General features: G+C 34.6%; 1 protein-coding gene across 1 annotated transcript in view; it reads right to left on the bottom strand.

Moving 5' to 3' along the window:
* Positions 1 to 16,420, bottom strand: part of LOC118273921 (A disintegrin and metalloproteinase with thrombospondin motifs 7) — a 56,325-nt gene that overhangs the window by 28,450 nt on the left and 11,455 nt on the right. The window contains exon 4 of the mRNA XM_035591134.2: positions 7,213 to 7,375. Coding sequence (XP_035447027.2) covers positions 7,213 to 7,375 — 163 coding nt within the window. The remainder of the gene's footprint in view (positions 1 to 7,212; positions 7,376 to 16,420) is intronic.

Genomic DNA, 16,420 nt, shown 5'->3' with positions numbered 1-16,420 from the left:
TAATCAAAGCATGAATGACTCGAAAGAGTTTGTTTAGACATCGAACGTAACTGCCTTGCTCAGAGTCATTTAATGATTACTTAACCCAGTCCTTAGCAATTGTTTTCGATACAAAATCGTTACTAAGGAATAGTTTAAGTAACGTTACATGTCTCTGATTAGCAGTAAGACATAATCACGATAGCTAATTTTGTTAATAATCCACTAAAACTCATTATGACTATTTTGCATAATTTCCATAATTATTATGATATAAACGTTTTTAAAATACCTAATTATATTTGCATTTTTATACAAAAACAAGCTTTATGTTGGGTTTACATAGTTTATTACGGAGGTTTTATTATTTAGTATATTTTAGTTTTAATGAAATTATTGTGTAATATTCAAGTTTGCATCGAATATTTTTATTGACCACAGCGTGATATCGATTTCAAAGGTTATAAGTGTAACATGTCGGGTTTTATTAAAATTTTGAATATTTTCTGTAATAAAATGTAACCTTTTTAACCCTCTGGAATTTGAAATGTGGCTTGGCAATAAAAGGGTTTCTTATGAGTACATTTGGACTACCCTTTCGATCCATAATGGGGTCAAAATTATTTTTAAATAAGGCTAAGAATTGGAAGTAACAAATAAAAAAATAGATTTTAAAATGACTGACTCTTTGACTGAAAGAGAAAGTAGTTTTTAAAATGACTTCTTGACTGACTCTTTGACTGATAGAGACTGGGACTTACGATACAGGGAATCCTAGTGTGGGGTCCAAGGCCATATTAAAATGTAACCAGATTCTTTTTGTTAAATTTTTTATAAAAAAGAATTACTGTAGAACCCACTCGGGATGTATAAGTGTAGGTATAATAATGGAAGGTTGAAATTAGGGTCAACGACTAATGAGATATCAAAAGTCCAATTACATCAAACGACCTATGTCTAACTAATGTTAATAACATTAAATAAAACAAAACAAAAAAATGGGATAATACAAATACAAAATAATATAATAATGAAACAAGATTGTTCTTATTATAAAGTACTTAAAATATCTACACGTCTAGTATTTGGCAATCTAACTTTATCAACCAGTGACAGGAAGACGTATTTTTAAAAACACCATGTAGGTTGAACGCAAATAAAAACTTCTAGCTAACTATTTGTGTATAATGAAGCACATCCGTTGTTAGGCTATTAAATTGTAAAACAAGAAAAATCAACTCTATTAAATACTTATTATAAAGACGTAATTGTTTTGTTCTGTGTCGGTGTAAAAAATAGGCGCAGACTATTAATATTATAATTATTATATTGGTATGTTTATAAACCTGTGTCCTGACTGATAGTTATGAATGATAGTGCTAAGTGCCTAATAGCTATAGTACCTAAATGGTGTTCAAAATATGTTGATTAAGTCTCTGACAGTTTATTACTTATCCTATTGTATTTTGTTCAATCTCGATTTAAAAATATTCTTATTATAAACATAATAGGGATGATGACGGGGTATGAAAATTAAAAATCTGTTCAGTCCGTCAGTTAGGTTTAGGTTAAAAAACAACAAGTTTTTTTTTGTCATATAAAATACTAATACTTAGGTAAAACGAATTAAAGTTTAAGATTAGGATTTGTTATACCAAAAAACAAATAATAACTTTCAAGTAATATCACAACAGATATATTGTGCTCCTACATAATATAATTAGTAGCTAAGTTAAAACAAGTGATTGTAAACAGAGTAAAGTCTTCATAGCACCTGCTGTTATCTACTGGTTTAGCGCTAAGCAAAAAATATAACATTAAAAATTCATGCAAATTTTCCTGTATACACATTTACACAAGACACGTGGAACCTATTTGGTTAAATTATTAGAGTACAACTATTATATTTTTGTACAAGTACAAATATTTTTTTATATATTATTTTTATTATACATAACGTAACGTCACGCTTTTTCATCCCCGAAGGGGTAGAAGGAAGGCAGGAAGGGGTAGGCAGAGGTGCACACCCGCACGTAATGCCACCGTACAATGTACACCCACTTTTCATCATTTGTGTTATAAGTCCCATGTAATAGGGGGTAAGCCTATTGCCATACACTGGGTACCATTCCAAACACCTAATACTACAGAGAAATTTTCGAAAAACTGAAAAACACCCAGCTTTTCATCCCGAGATCCCTTGCCCGGCAGTCGCAATTGCGACCACTTGACCAACGAGGCAGTTTTATTATACTTATTATGTAATAAGTAACAACTAGACATTATATCATATGGTTCCACAGCAATTTCCTTCGATACCATCTTAATTAGATGGGGTATATTTGAAGCTATAATTCCATATTTCTTATCGACTTGATCGTTTAAAAAAAAGTTTGTTTCCACGAAGAATAAATTTATATTACCCGCCCACGTGCCCAGTGAGCAATTAGTTTTTTTATTACGTTACACATGGATTATAAAGAATGGATAAAATTATATATTGAGCCGGCATGTCGGCTTAATTTGTGATATTGATTAATTTTCATGTCAAAAGTAATAAATTGTAAACAGTAGTGATAGATAAAGTGTAGGTAATTGCAGAATATAAATATCTAACAAAAAAACTATAAATACAAAAAAAAAATGTTTCAAGGTGAGCTAAATTATTCACAAGATGCTCTGCGGTGAATAATAGGTTATTTGTAGGCATTTTGTATTCGTGGCAACCCTACGTGCTACGAATATAGGTGCTACGTGCTGAGTCGAGAAAAACCATTAGAGTATATTTCTAGATTGTGAAGATGGAATGATTTACAGGTGAAAAATGAAAACTCTTTTACACAAATCTGGACAAGACTATGGAGCTTATAATTTTTAAGAAAGAAGTAAACCACGGTATTTTATCACCTTGTTGAATTAAATAGGAATTGACCTACGTGCGCAGTGGTAGGTATACCCGAACTTAGTAAAAACTCGTTTTCATTTAGTAATTTGTAACTTGATTTCCAAGAAGTTGATTTTCCTTGAGATATAAAATAAAAATTAAACCTTTTCCTTAAATCGAGAAATCCCCATTAATAGCCTGATTCTAAAAAATACAAGATTATTTACGAGTATATTAAGTTTATATGAGATTAAGTTGTAAAGAGGATAGGTAAGTTAACCTCTTTAAAACGCCTGTAAAATCTTACTTTATTCTTTATGTGTTATGGGGTTACACTACATAAGAAATTTTTATCTCTTAAAACAAGAACCGATCTATCATACAACACACACCATATGTCTAATTAACACTAATTACAATGTCAAAACAAATTAATTAAATGCATTCGAACCAAAAGTAACGCCCACTTTCATTCGGTAGTTGAAATTTTCAATAACTTGTATAATATATGGTAATTTTTTGCAAAATAATAACCAAGGTTGAATTTCATGAGGCATTTTATTTGACAAATGAATAAAATAAATAGTTTTAATGATTGTAGGTACTAAATGTTTTTGTGGTAATAATTTAATTATGAGTTATTGTTTAAAAGCTGTAACTAACTTAATGACCTTATTACGGCACCACATAATGGTCTTGTCTGTACGGAAACCCCCGAATGTAATCGTTTAGGTTTTTTCAAAAAGCAAAATTATCCAGTGATACCAATAATGAACATCTTGTGAATGTTTATTAAACCTACTTTTCATTAGCCCTTCTTTTGGTTACTTCAATTTGAGGCCATATAAATAAAAAAAAATATTGAGAATGAATACTCCTGATAATTCAGATTTCAGAATTGATGGAATTTCATCAATAAACCAATGAAAAATAATAACTTTTAATATTCTAATACTAATAAATTGTTTGCACATATAATAAGAGGTGTTATTAGGGCTTTTTATTTATTCAAATCTCGTCGCTATTTGTCAAGCGTTTAGTTTACGATGAGTTGTGACGGGGCCACCTGCCCGAACTGGTGCCTTGTCGCCCGCGGCAGAAACGAGCCGTCTACACGACTGTGAATGACCCTCCTAGCTAATAATACTAGGTGTCATCAACCGACCATTTTAATGTTTCAATTTTATAGTGTTTTAAATATTCACCTTCAAATTTCTTTCATCTTCAACGTCTATAATGCACGATAAAATAAACAAGATGTTTTATCAAGATTGCTAAAAATTCCACTAAATATGTATGATTCATTCTTCAATTAATCATAGGTTCACCCCCTATTAAATGAGACTTAAAGAATATTAGGTACATTGTCTAAGTGGACCCCTGTCTAAACATCCGGGGAATAAAAGGAGCTATGGTTATGTTAACTAAAATATCACGCCACTTATAATTAACTTTTAATCAAAACCAGTTTAATCAGTTCAATTACCAGTATAATGACTACGAATTAAAAGGTACACAAGTAATACAAGGCTAGATAAAATTGGACAGATTTACATTTACATAAGTGTGTTTATACAACATATAAAGACATAAACGGGCCAATCAATAGAGCATACTTTATTGCAAATTTATGCTCGATACATGTCAATAAACAGGTAATAGTTGAGAAGCAATTAATGAAACCCTACTTTTCGAAACTTGGAACTTGCGACCGGCCCCCACTAAATCATAATTTCACTTTCCATCAGATGTCTTTTGAAAGTAGTATATGATATAGCATTACTTTACTACGAGCCTAAGGAAAGTTTACTTAGATATAAATTCAATATCTTAATGCAAGTAAAATCGCATTATTTGTAGGTAAATAACTGTCTTCTACGAGAGGTTGTAAATTTCGAGACTCTTCGTTTTTATTACATTTTGCTTTAATATCTAATCATTAGCATTTCATAGTCAACACAAGTCATCGTTTTAGTGTTTGTTGTAACCTTTACCTATACATAACTATACATAGATACATAGTCATACTAATCTCAAGAAAGGTCGTGGGAAATCAGCACCTAGGTAGCTTAGCTTACTGCTGTTTTATTAAAATTGCTAAAGTTTTTTCTCATAGATTTCCCAATTAATTCCAATAAGGCAAGTCAAATATATACATTCACCCCCTACTATAAATAACATTTGTTATGGAACTGGGCGATAATCGAGCGGAAGTATTACCGGAAAGTAAGCGATCTTCGTCGCCCATGGACCACCACTAGAGGATTTATAAGTTTTAAAAGGACTCATTATAACTGACTAAAAGTGGGTGGTATTAACACCTATGCCTTTTCTTTAGGTGTATCAATTAAGCATGATATTGTATACCTATGTACTTGTATATGTTAAACACCTGCCCTCCACAATCCACTAGAGGTCAAACGCATATTGAGTTTAATGCATATTCATTCATTGTTACAAAATGTGTTCTTATATAACCATTGAGCATAGATTACCGTTAACAAAGACTATCTAATGTTCCTCACAATCTGTGAAGGTCGTTACAAATAGGCACGTATTTGTTAAACATTTTCTTAAATAGATATTTAAAATCCACATTTCTTTTGGTATCGAAATAGTCTTGATAACACTTTTATTACACCTATAAATATTTTAAATTATGTTTTTTATTCTATTACTTATTTCTCTATATCATTTTAATATCAATGAAATGTAGTTTCTATTTAAAGCCAGACTAGGATACATTTTTATGTGAATTTAATCGATTTTTTTTATCTAATTAAATCTGTATCTAGGAATTAAATTAATACTAATTATGTAAGTGTATCTTAAATATATCATCTGTATTAATTTGCCTATTTTATTCACTAACACATACATGTAGTTACTAATTTCATTGTAATAAACTATTGGAAAATAATAGGTACATTAAAACAAAAACCACTTATCGGTCAACGACCTTTGGCATCTGGCATCTATCTTGTTAGCACAATTTTCCTATCATTTGATAGATTCGCATGTCTCTGTTACCTCCTACCCAATAACCTGATTATTAGAGACGAGAGAGTATCAATGGAGTATTAAATGCTTTCAATAATAAAATGGGTAGATATAGTTACTAGATGATCTATTTTTGACATCGCTTGTCTGAACTTATTTATTTATTTAGTGTCACCAACATGAATACATCAATAAACTGAAATAAAAAAGGCTTATCTGTATTTACAATTATAGGTAACCACAGCATGCATATAATTTTTAAGTAACTTGACATACAGTATGCGACGGTCAATCAGCTCTAAAAAGGGAAGTAATAAAAAACAAAAGTAAAGGATCAAAGGTCCAAAAGTTGCAAGCAAAAAGACTGCAAGTCGTACAAAGGTCAAACAAAAGGTAACCCTAAAATGTATGGGACCTACCTACAGTTTAATTTGTTAGCCATATTGATTTGGCGAATTCCTGGTAAGCGTGTAACAGTCAGTTGTGTGTCGAATATATTTTATTGGACGACCTCACACTGCACAGAGATGGCCCGTGATTTATCTAACATTCCATTTATTTATGTCCAACTATAAAACTAACGAGTCGACTGTAGACATAAAAAGGTTAGACATTTGACTAGTTGACGCTTCATTTGACTGAGTTCAGTTTTCGTTTTGCTACATCAAAAATGTATACGATAATTTTCTGTCTTTTTTTGTAACAAAGTTAATACCTTACTGCTACCTTCTTCGGTTCTTCCAGCTAAATGTTGTTTTTGTTTATTTTGGGACAATTCTGATAAGGGTTAATATTTTTTTAATACTTAGGTGCCATTTTAATGCACTAAAATCTTTTAATGATCTTCTTGGTTCTGTAATTTAAAACCGCAAGTGTAAGCTACTTAAAGGAATCGTGAAAAAAGGTTTTATGCTGATCGGGAGTTTAGGACTTTAAAGATTTTATTATTGTATGTAATTATGTATGCTCGCAGATAAGGTACCATTAGGTGAAATCTACTCGCTGTCTCTTCATCGGTGGTTGTACACAGAACTCATAGAAGATATTCCTAGGTCATTTTAAGAACTAACCGTAGTAAAAGTTTCGTTGTGTAAGTGAGGTTACACGAAGCCCACCATAAACCCCGATCTATCAGAAAACTTCGTGAAACAATCCCGATTCTCCAACAGCCCAATAAACCCCCATCCCTATCCTCTAAAGACCGGCAACCCAAATTATAATGCCTCTGGTATTTCAAGTGTCCATGGGCGGCAGCGATTGCTTACCATCAGGTAATCCGTCCGTCAGCTCGTTTACCGGCTTATACCACAAAAAAAAACAGAATACAAATAATAAAGAAAAGAACTCACAAGTCCATCACACGCTGAGAGCGCAACACTAGACGCAGGCTGTCCTCTAATGGACCCGGTGTAGTGGCATGCAGTAGCGGCTGGGTGCGGATGGTCCCGAGTTCTCCCGTCCACGCTGTGGCGTTCCACCACCATCGCTGGCGTTATAAACGTTACTGATGGCCTGCAACAAAGAGTATTTTATTAGTTTGTGTTAAGTTTTTTGAAAGTATGTAGTAAGAGTCGTACTCGGTATATAGTGATATTATTGCTCTTTATCGAATTATGCTCAATATATGAGATTAACCTATCGTCCCCGTGAGCCAAAATGGAGACGATAATAATGAGTGCTTTAATAGTTATTCTGTTTTACGGAACTGAGATAAGTACATTACAAAAAAAAACGCTAATCCTTCTTGTCCCGTAAATCGCCTTCAAATTCAGAAATATGAGGAGCAAAATTCGTACACGGACACGGTGATTGAAAAGAGAATTTCACAATTTGATGAAATTGTATCGACTTATAGAGGTACGTTTGTGTTCGTATCATTTGAGCACGAACCCTTTGGAGGCCTATACAAGTTTACAAGTCACGACTTATGTGTGGGTGTCCAGTAATTAGAGGCAGATATCGTTGACGAGAAAACAAATGAAGGTCGAATGCTCCCATAACGAATAGTAATGTAAGGAGGAGTCGTTGAACAGAAACAAATGAATGATAAATACATTTCTGCCAAGCCCCCGGACGAAATTATATTTGTAGATGTCATTTCAAGTGCAATGCATGCAACCATTGTCTTTCAATTGTTGCATAAATTGAGTATGATTATGAAAGAATACATAATATTAATTTGTAAGAGATTCGTTCGGTTTATTTTTTTTAAGAGGTTTTGTCGATTAAATTGCGAGCTATCATTTTAATTGTAGTTAGCGGTCATAAGACGCAAATAAATGCGTAATTAAATTACATATTGAAGGATGAAACGACAATAAATATAACAATTAACGTTCTGATACAATCTAAATGATTCTAAAAATGCGCGTAATTCGTAATGGAGTAAAAAATATTTGCGCGTTTCCTTGTTTTTACACTGATGTATTACCCTTGTAGGATTATAACGACATAATTGGGATTCTCGGCCGGAAGGCGCACCTTATTCGACGAGGTCCAGGCAGATTACCACAAACTCTTTGCTCAACGCCGCGAGCTTCGGATTCTTGCGCGCGCTCACAACTATGTGACTACTCCGTAAATAAAACAAGAATAAATTAGATACATACAAACTATACTTAGACCACAGACTCGATTGTTTATGAAACTAAGTAGTGTGATTAACATTCCTTTCTAACGTTATTTTCGTGTGGATCGTTTTGTTTTGTCTATATTTATAATTTTGTTTTATTTTACAAATCTCAAATAACAATCGAACATTGAAAAAGTCCAGCCGATAGCCATAAATCCCAACTGCGGTTTAATCTTATATCGTCCAAGGAATCTGTCCACTATGGCGACGGCCACGACGACCATAAAAAGTAGATTTCACACTGGCACACGGTCAAGATTTATCGGACAGTATGGTCCGGCCTTAGATAGGTACCGGGCAGAATGCAGCAATTGTGGAATGTAACGATATATTAACCGCAGAAAAAGGAAAGGATACACTGCTGCTCACTGTATTTGTAAGTAACCGACCTTTATATCCTATTTATTGACTATAAGTGACAATAATTTATGAGTCAGTAATTGTAGTTGAATAAGTTTTATTGATGTCAGTTTACGGTCAACAACCTGCGCGTTACGCAACACTTTGATAATAAATGCTGAATTAACGTAATTTTTTCAATGGAACACACGCGCAGTCGTCGACATGGCGCCACTAAGCCAACACGGGACAAGTGCTGTTGTTTTTAGTTTCTGTAGACATTATCAGCCTTGGGTTGCGGGCTGTCGATCAGAGGCAAACAGTTCGAGTGGCGAGTAAGGTACTAAGCACACAGATAAGGCTCATTACGGCAATTAGTAGAGGTAAACACAGCCGCCCCAGATACGTGTTGACACAAGCGTCTATGTGTGTCCGTCTGTACACGGCAACAGATACACTACCTGTCATAATTGACGATTGATTGTTTCAAACGGTAAAGGACTGCGTTCATTAGCCCGTAACATTGTGGAAAACTGGTCGACTACAATGCTCGATTTGCATACGAACATCATTTAGTAAGCTATCAGCCAAATATTAGGCTCGTATTGTTGAATTGATATTCAATACGTCTTAATATACCTTCATTCACCTTAATGAATTCACGTCCTCAATTAAAGATAGTGGTACCTTAACAAGTCTTATCGCGCGGCGTTACTTCTCTTTTGCATACGAACGAATCAGCTGTACATTAATGTGTACACAAGTTGACACGACCACTTCGATTTCAACAGGACCTTATTTCTTATCGCTTACATTAAGCTGTTGCAATCCACACGTATTTCATTGAGAATAAAGGAAATATGCGCCAAATATTTAATTGTATAAAATTAGAATCTTATTTTTTTTACAAAAATGGCGCTAAATGGGTGATTAACGTAACATTTAAGATCTGGTTTATGCTGATTAGACCTGTTTGTAAAGTGCGCGTGTATCCTTATATGTGGCAACACAGGCGCCGTGGAGACCTTACGCGGCACTAGCTCTATACGCGGCTAATAGTTGCCATTAACATGCAAATTTCTTTGAAACACTATCATTATTACCACCTAATATTTATACTGTTGTTCGGTCGCTGACAAAAAAGGCCACCTATATTTTAGGTAGACTATCAATATGCTAAGAGGCTGTTGTATCTGCTTCTGTTTACTAGTCCCAGTTTCCTATTACATGAAAGAAAGACAACTGGTGAATAGTGAGTGTCCTATTAATCTCTGCCTACGCTACTGAGAAAATACAGTTGCGATGTTTTATGTTTCGAAGACTCAACACGCAACCATGGATTTCTGCCACCTCTAAATCTCCATGCAACTTTGTAACAACGTTTGTCCCATATTCAGTAGTGGAACATCGAATACCTATGTTCGTCATTATTTTTATATCAACTTTCACCTATTGATTTCAAACACACCTAAAGTTACTCTATACCCACGACACATCAAAGTGAACTTTTACGATCGTTTTCAGAAGAAAATGTAAAAGCAGACTTTCTCAGAACCGTAATGACGAACATATTCTCCGACATTAAAGAAGAAGAACATAAATATTGTTCTTTTAGACGCAGCGACATGTTATTTCGAGATGTTTAACATTCGCAAGTGTCATAGGTCGTTTGTTAAATGTCAACGCGAAAGCATTACAAAACTAAATGAAGGTAAAACGGCAGTAGGTGTGAAGTGTGAAGCTAACGTATTATTTCCTGGGAATGAGAGAAACGCCGAGTCCAGAGTCAGACGCTTCCTTAGCGACACAAAATAAAAGGGTAAAACTTAAAGCGTATTGTTTTGAGTCGGCTGTAGCACGTATCAGGTATCGCACGGTGATATATACAGCGTGTGTAGATATAAATCTCTCAGAGCCCTGTGGTTTCGGCGCCCTGCCGTGCGAAACCTTTATTTTATTACAGCGTCTTACGAGTTCCTTGCACTTGAACTTGCAATGCGTTTTACCTACATACATGCTAGCCTATAATAATATCGACGACTTGCGACTCATTCTGTTGCTTCATTTTAGCTCTCGAAATAGAAACCTCCTACGCAGTCGGCACCTGCTGTGGGCGGTCCCTTATGTGTTAAAAATGATAAAATTACCATATAAACGAATGATTTTGGGATTATAACCATATCAATAATCAATAAATTAACTATTACAAAACTATCCAATCAATATTAAATATTCAAACATCAACTAAATCATAAACATGTTCCTAAATAAAGTTTTATAAAAAACTCTATTCTCATACCAATTACTCAAATACTTACAAATTGTTATGCAAATCTTTTGAACCTAACGACTTGGCACGCAGAACCTGTCTGATCTCGCGCCGTGTTGATGTTACCAATGCGAAAATTTATTATCGATGCCCCCAATTTACCAGTACCGATGAAATTTACAACAATCATTAGACCGCTTTGGTGCGATCTCTTGTCCAATTTTATGCGATAAAAATATTAACTGCAGATTGCAGGCGATAACACAACAGGCGCAATTTTCGAAATAACCTTAGCATATACATAAGTTGGGTTTTACAACTTACTAAGGTACAAAATGTTTCAAAGCATTTATTTGTACGCGTTCAAATTGCTGGAGCAATTTCCTTCTTGTACAGTCAAAATGTTCTGCAACGCGACAACAAAAGCCTAACTAAATTATATCAGCGATTATCAACATTCGTTAAGTGTTTGGCAAATAGAATTCGCTGTCCACAATCTTAATTCGTAGCTATAAAATCTTATAATTCGATAAACCTAATGGACTGCATATAAATTAGGAATTACGACAACTATTACAATTTTACTAGGGTGAAAGGACTAAAGCCTATATCGTATACTTCGCGTTTACAGTTATTACAAAATCCAGGATTTTATAGAGAATGTAAACCTGACAACAGTTATTATTAAATAATATTTAATGTAATATTATTGCGTAGTTCACGGGAGGTATATTGGCCTGGCTTATTTGATTCTATAAATCTTAAAGCTGCGTTAATGCAATTAAATGTTTCGTTAGTTGACCGGTGTTTCATTTCAACAGTATTTCGAGTATGAAGTCGTTTATTCTGGTTATGACCAGGATAACATCAAAATAGAAGAGTCATGAATACATGAATAGTTCAGTCACCACCTGGTCCAGTTATAAATCTTCGTAGCACTCGACGCGGGACTACATAAGTGTGGACTGTATATTGCATTATGTATACAAATATAATTCTGCGTTTGATCGCTGTATACATAAACAATGTTTAACCTTGGCCTTACTCATATAATTATCCAGTTCAAGAGTAACTGTAACAGAGTCATTTTAGATGGTAACGGTATCGTTTACTCTGTATTTGGACGTTTTAGGAAAATGGGAAAACTATTGACTTTCAGATTTTTTATTTTGCTGCCTTTGTTTTTTTGTTACTCGATTTCGCCCGACAGCTCCAATCAGCCATTGCTCGCACTTAATATTATTGACAGTAGCATTAAACAGTCGTTTTTCATTTATTTGGGTATTACTATATTCGGTGCACGGGCGGTCCCGCTACGTAGGGTCACGTTGTGCAATCCTTGCAATATTCATCGTTCATTGTATTACAATAATTGCCACATAAATATGTATGAATTGAACTTCGAAGACCATACAGCAACTTTCAAACTGTCGAGTTTTTGTCCCCAGTACATTAAAAATGCATGAGCCCAGCGTCCCAGTTGCTGCATGAGAAGAAATTCGACGAGGTCACGAGGCCCGCACCCCAGTCTGTCAAGTTTGGTGACAACTGTCTGCATTAAGGTGATCATGTGTATTTTTTTACTGCCACTGGATCAATACCGATAAGAAACTTACTATAGGCATTTATTGGCATTTTTTATTTAATTTAGAAAGTGTGAGCTTATTTAAAAAGGTAGTCTGCAATCAAGTCGGTGTACGTAGGCACAAAAAGTGCACGAGCAGCTTCTAGCTAGTGTTGCGCTTGCGTTCACACGAGTGCGAGTGATAGCGACGCTTCCGCGAAACTATTGCGCGGCGAAAACGCGACACACGCTCGATGCGTTCGCGCAGCTTTGATCACACTGCATACGCAACCAGATAACTTCGGTAGGTGTCATTCATTGTTATTCTTATATCACAGCTGTTTACATTTACTATACGCCTACCTGTTTATAATTAGATTTATGCCATTATCCCATTACAACATAACAGCTACAATAAATCAATAAGCCTGATTATTACGAAACCTCACTTTAATAGCTACGAGAGCATGATTATCTGCTCCTTATTGGTAACTATAAATTAATTGGATATAACTCAAATTATGTGCAATTTCCATGATATGGCTTTAAGGGAAAATGGGTTGTCTTTTTAGGGTGTCACCAAATTAAGCAGTATTCAGTTTTTGTGAATGTTGCAAACGTGAAGATGACGAGAGAGTGTGATGTAATGGTTTAGCAATATAATGATAATAATCTTGGACTCGGTGCAAGTGAGCAAGGGTTTATCTATTTCGAAAGAAATAATGAGTGGCTCATGTATCTGATCCCGTGTGCATAGCCTACGTCTGGGATTGCGTTAGTCGATGGCGACATTACTTGTATGCGTCTAAGTATTTCGTAAGCACGAACACCTCAATTAATCAAACTAATATATTGAACGCATGTACTGATACTGACTTTATAATGTTCTGATATAATTTATGCACAAATAAATGCCCAGTAATTGAATCGAGAGGTTACCTATACTCGTAGTTGTTACCTATATGCTGAGTGATGATGAAGTATATAAACTTCCTGAATCTGACTGGACGTTTCGTTATCATAATCTTAGATTGCTTCGATAATTTATTTACATCATTATTTGTTGTATGAGTGAGGTTACCGGAGGCCCAATTACCCTTCCTAACCTTCCAATCCCCGTTTCCTCAACAACCCTTAAATTCCTAACCCCCAAAAGGCTGACAACGCACTTATAAAGTCTCTGGTGTTTCAAGTGTCCATGGGCGGCGGCGATTGCTTATCATCGGGTGATCCGTCTGCTCGTTTACCGGCTTATTCCATAAAAAAATATATGCATGAAATTGCAATAGGAACTAATATCAGCAATAGGTACGTAACCCTAAGAAATTCTTGTAGAGTTTAAGTACACGTTCGCGAACAAATTTAATTTTATTAACAATCTTGTGTTTCATAAATTATTAACACTATTCGGCAAAGGAATGCTGTTATGCCTTCCAGATTTGGAATTCATTATATCTAAGTTAAGATAAAACAAGCTTTAAGCTCGATTAGGAAAACTAAGCATTATTTTGCTAGCAACACTAACAGTAGTTATTGATTTATTATGGCAACATTATCTTAAAGAGTAATCGGGAGGAGATCAGATCTTGGTATTTTACATCTTTACTACCATAAGTGTTTCGTTGGAATGAGTATGAATTTAGTGGTCACGCCACCTGTTGGCTGTCTCACAATTTATCACTGTCTCTAATGACTGTATTATTTACTACTGGTTGGCAAAAACTGTCAATAAAAACGTTTGTTCGACAAGACACCGACTGTCGTACCTATTTTCATTACGAAAGGCGCGTATTTCATTATAACTCTTGTGATTTATAGACTGTTCGACAAAGCCAATAAATTGAACTATTACAACTAATTAAATTAAGATAAGAGAATGTTGTGTGATTTATTTTGTGACGGAAAGTCCTAGTTTGATGTTGTTGGTGCTATATTTCGTTTGCACCTAGATACATGGATATTATATTATTCTTGTTAGCGAAACATTAGTCAATGCTGGGATACAAGTTTGCTGTAAAAATGTACGGAAATAGCCTTCGAAATTTATGAGCTTTAGTAAGTAGTGCGTGCGGTGAGTTAGGCGCGGGGCCAACTACATGTCTGAAATTAATATCGTGTACCTATCCAACACCAGTGATCGACTACAAACGGTCGATCCTAATTCCATACGCCATTATTGATTCTTTTCTATGAAGTCTAAAGGCAAAGGCATTAGATATACAATTGTGCTTGTTATCCAGTGTAAAAGGTCGAGCACAGTTCCAGATTTCATGTTTTTAGGTACTGATAATTTTAAATCGAAAATAGTTACTTGACTGCTTCACAATCGAGGCGAATTTTCGTAATTAGGGTTTATCTAAATTCCTTTCCTCAAATGTAAGATTTCCTTTATTTGTTACACAACCACATGAATATAGTATACTCTATTTTTAAATATGACATCTAAACCAGATAGGAAGAACCAACAAAATCTTTTATGACAGTCAAATAAAACCGTCAAAAATAAATAGGCAAAAATGTCCAATTATAACTGTAGTTTGTATGCGATTAAATAAATAATGGTTGGCGGTAAACAAAGAGTCATTTGTTTAACTAGTGGTGGTTGGCCGGTAGCGACAACAGTATTAATGCTGCGTCAGACGAACAACGAGCAGATTTACAAAGATTTATGTGCATAGTCCTCGGAAACGAGCTCAGACCGTCTCAAGGTTAAAACTTATTAAAATCACATAATTCCAGATGAAGAGATATTGTTATGTATTTTTACAGAACTGCAAAACATTTTAAGCAATTTTACTCGCTTCTTAATCTGCTTCGAAACGTCTAATTTTGCCCAATCTGAATTGTTTATTGAAAGCAAAAAACAAAAGCTAGCGCCCTCTTTATGGCGACCTCGCTAAACTAAAATCCTCCCAATTAAGATTTTTAAGAACACTCCAGATCGGTCCCGTAGATTGGGAGAAGACATATTGAACACGATCGATTCCTTAGAAAAATATTCACTAAAAAGTGTTATAAGAGGTCAATGTTTGTACATAATTAGTTGGCAAAAACAACCAAAAACGTATGTAACATTCAGAATAAAGACTAGATTTACTGCTCATTAAAATTCATACAATAAAGATTAACTTCCTATTCGGCACGATACCGGCTTACAGATGACCATATTTCAACTTGATTGATTATTCCAACTTTATTTTTTACGAGCGTTGCGATAAAAAAAAGTACGAAAAAAGAGTACAATCAGGTGATAGAATTAAAGCTACCTGTATAAAGCATAATGGAATAATGTAAGTGATAAGGTAGATAATGTGTCATTAGTTTTGTTCAACAGATAAACGTCGATGTGGCCCAGAGTGATAGCGAAGCCAAGTTCAAATATTTGAGAAGGTCGATTCGCGATAGGCGAAAAAACAAACTATGTCAGTCCAGACGGCAACAGAGAGCGGCTCTGGCGCACGCTTGCTCTGTTATCTATTCAATTATGGCCGAATTTCACATGGCCCAGGTTATCGCTACGAGAGATACTGTCCGAATCATGTTTTATACTTTAATGGATTAAATAAAAACATTTTATTACTAAGGAAAAACTACATCACCGGTACTTGCTTTTGTATTCCAAAAATAAATACAATAAATTATATTTTTTACATCTGTATGCAACGATGCATTGCAGTCATGATTGATTTTGAACAAGATGATTTTTGCTTCGGGGTTTTTTAACATGACCAATTTTGCTTTTTTGCCCTTCTT

The sequence above is a fragment of the Spodoptera frugiperda genome, chromosome 3, assembly GCF_023101765.2.
Source record: "Spodoptera frugiperda isolate SF20-4 chromosome 3, AGI-APGP_CSIRO_Sfru_2.0, whole genome shotgun sequence".
NCBI lineage: Eukaryota > Metazoa > Arthropoda > Insecta > Lepidoptera > Noctuidae > Spodoptera > Spodoptera frugiperda.
This window is presented reverse-complemented; position numbering and strand designations above follow the sequence as displayed.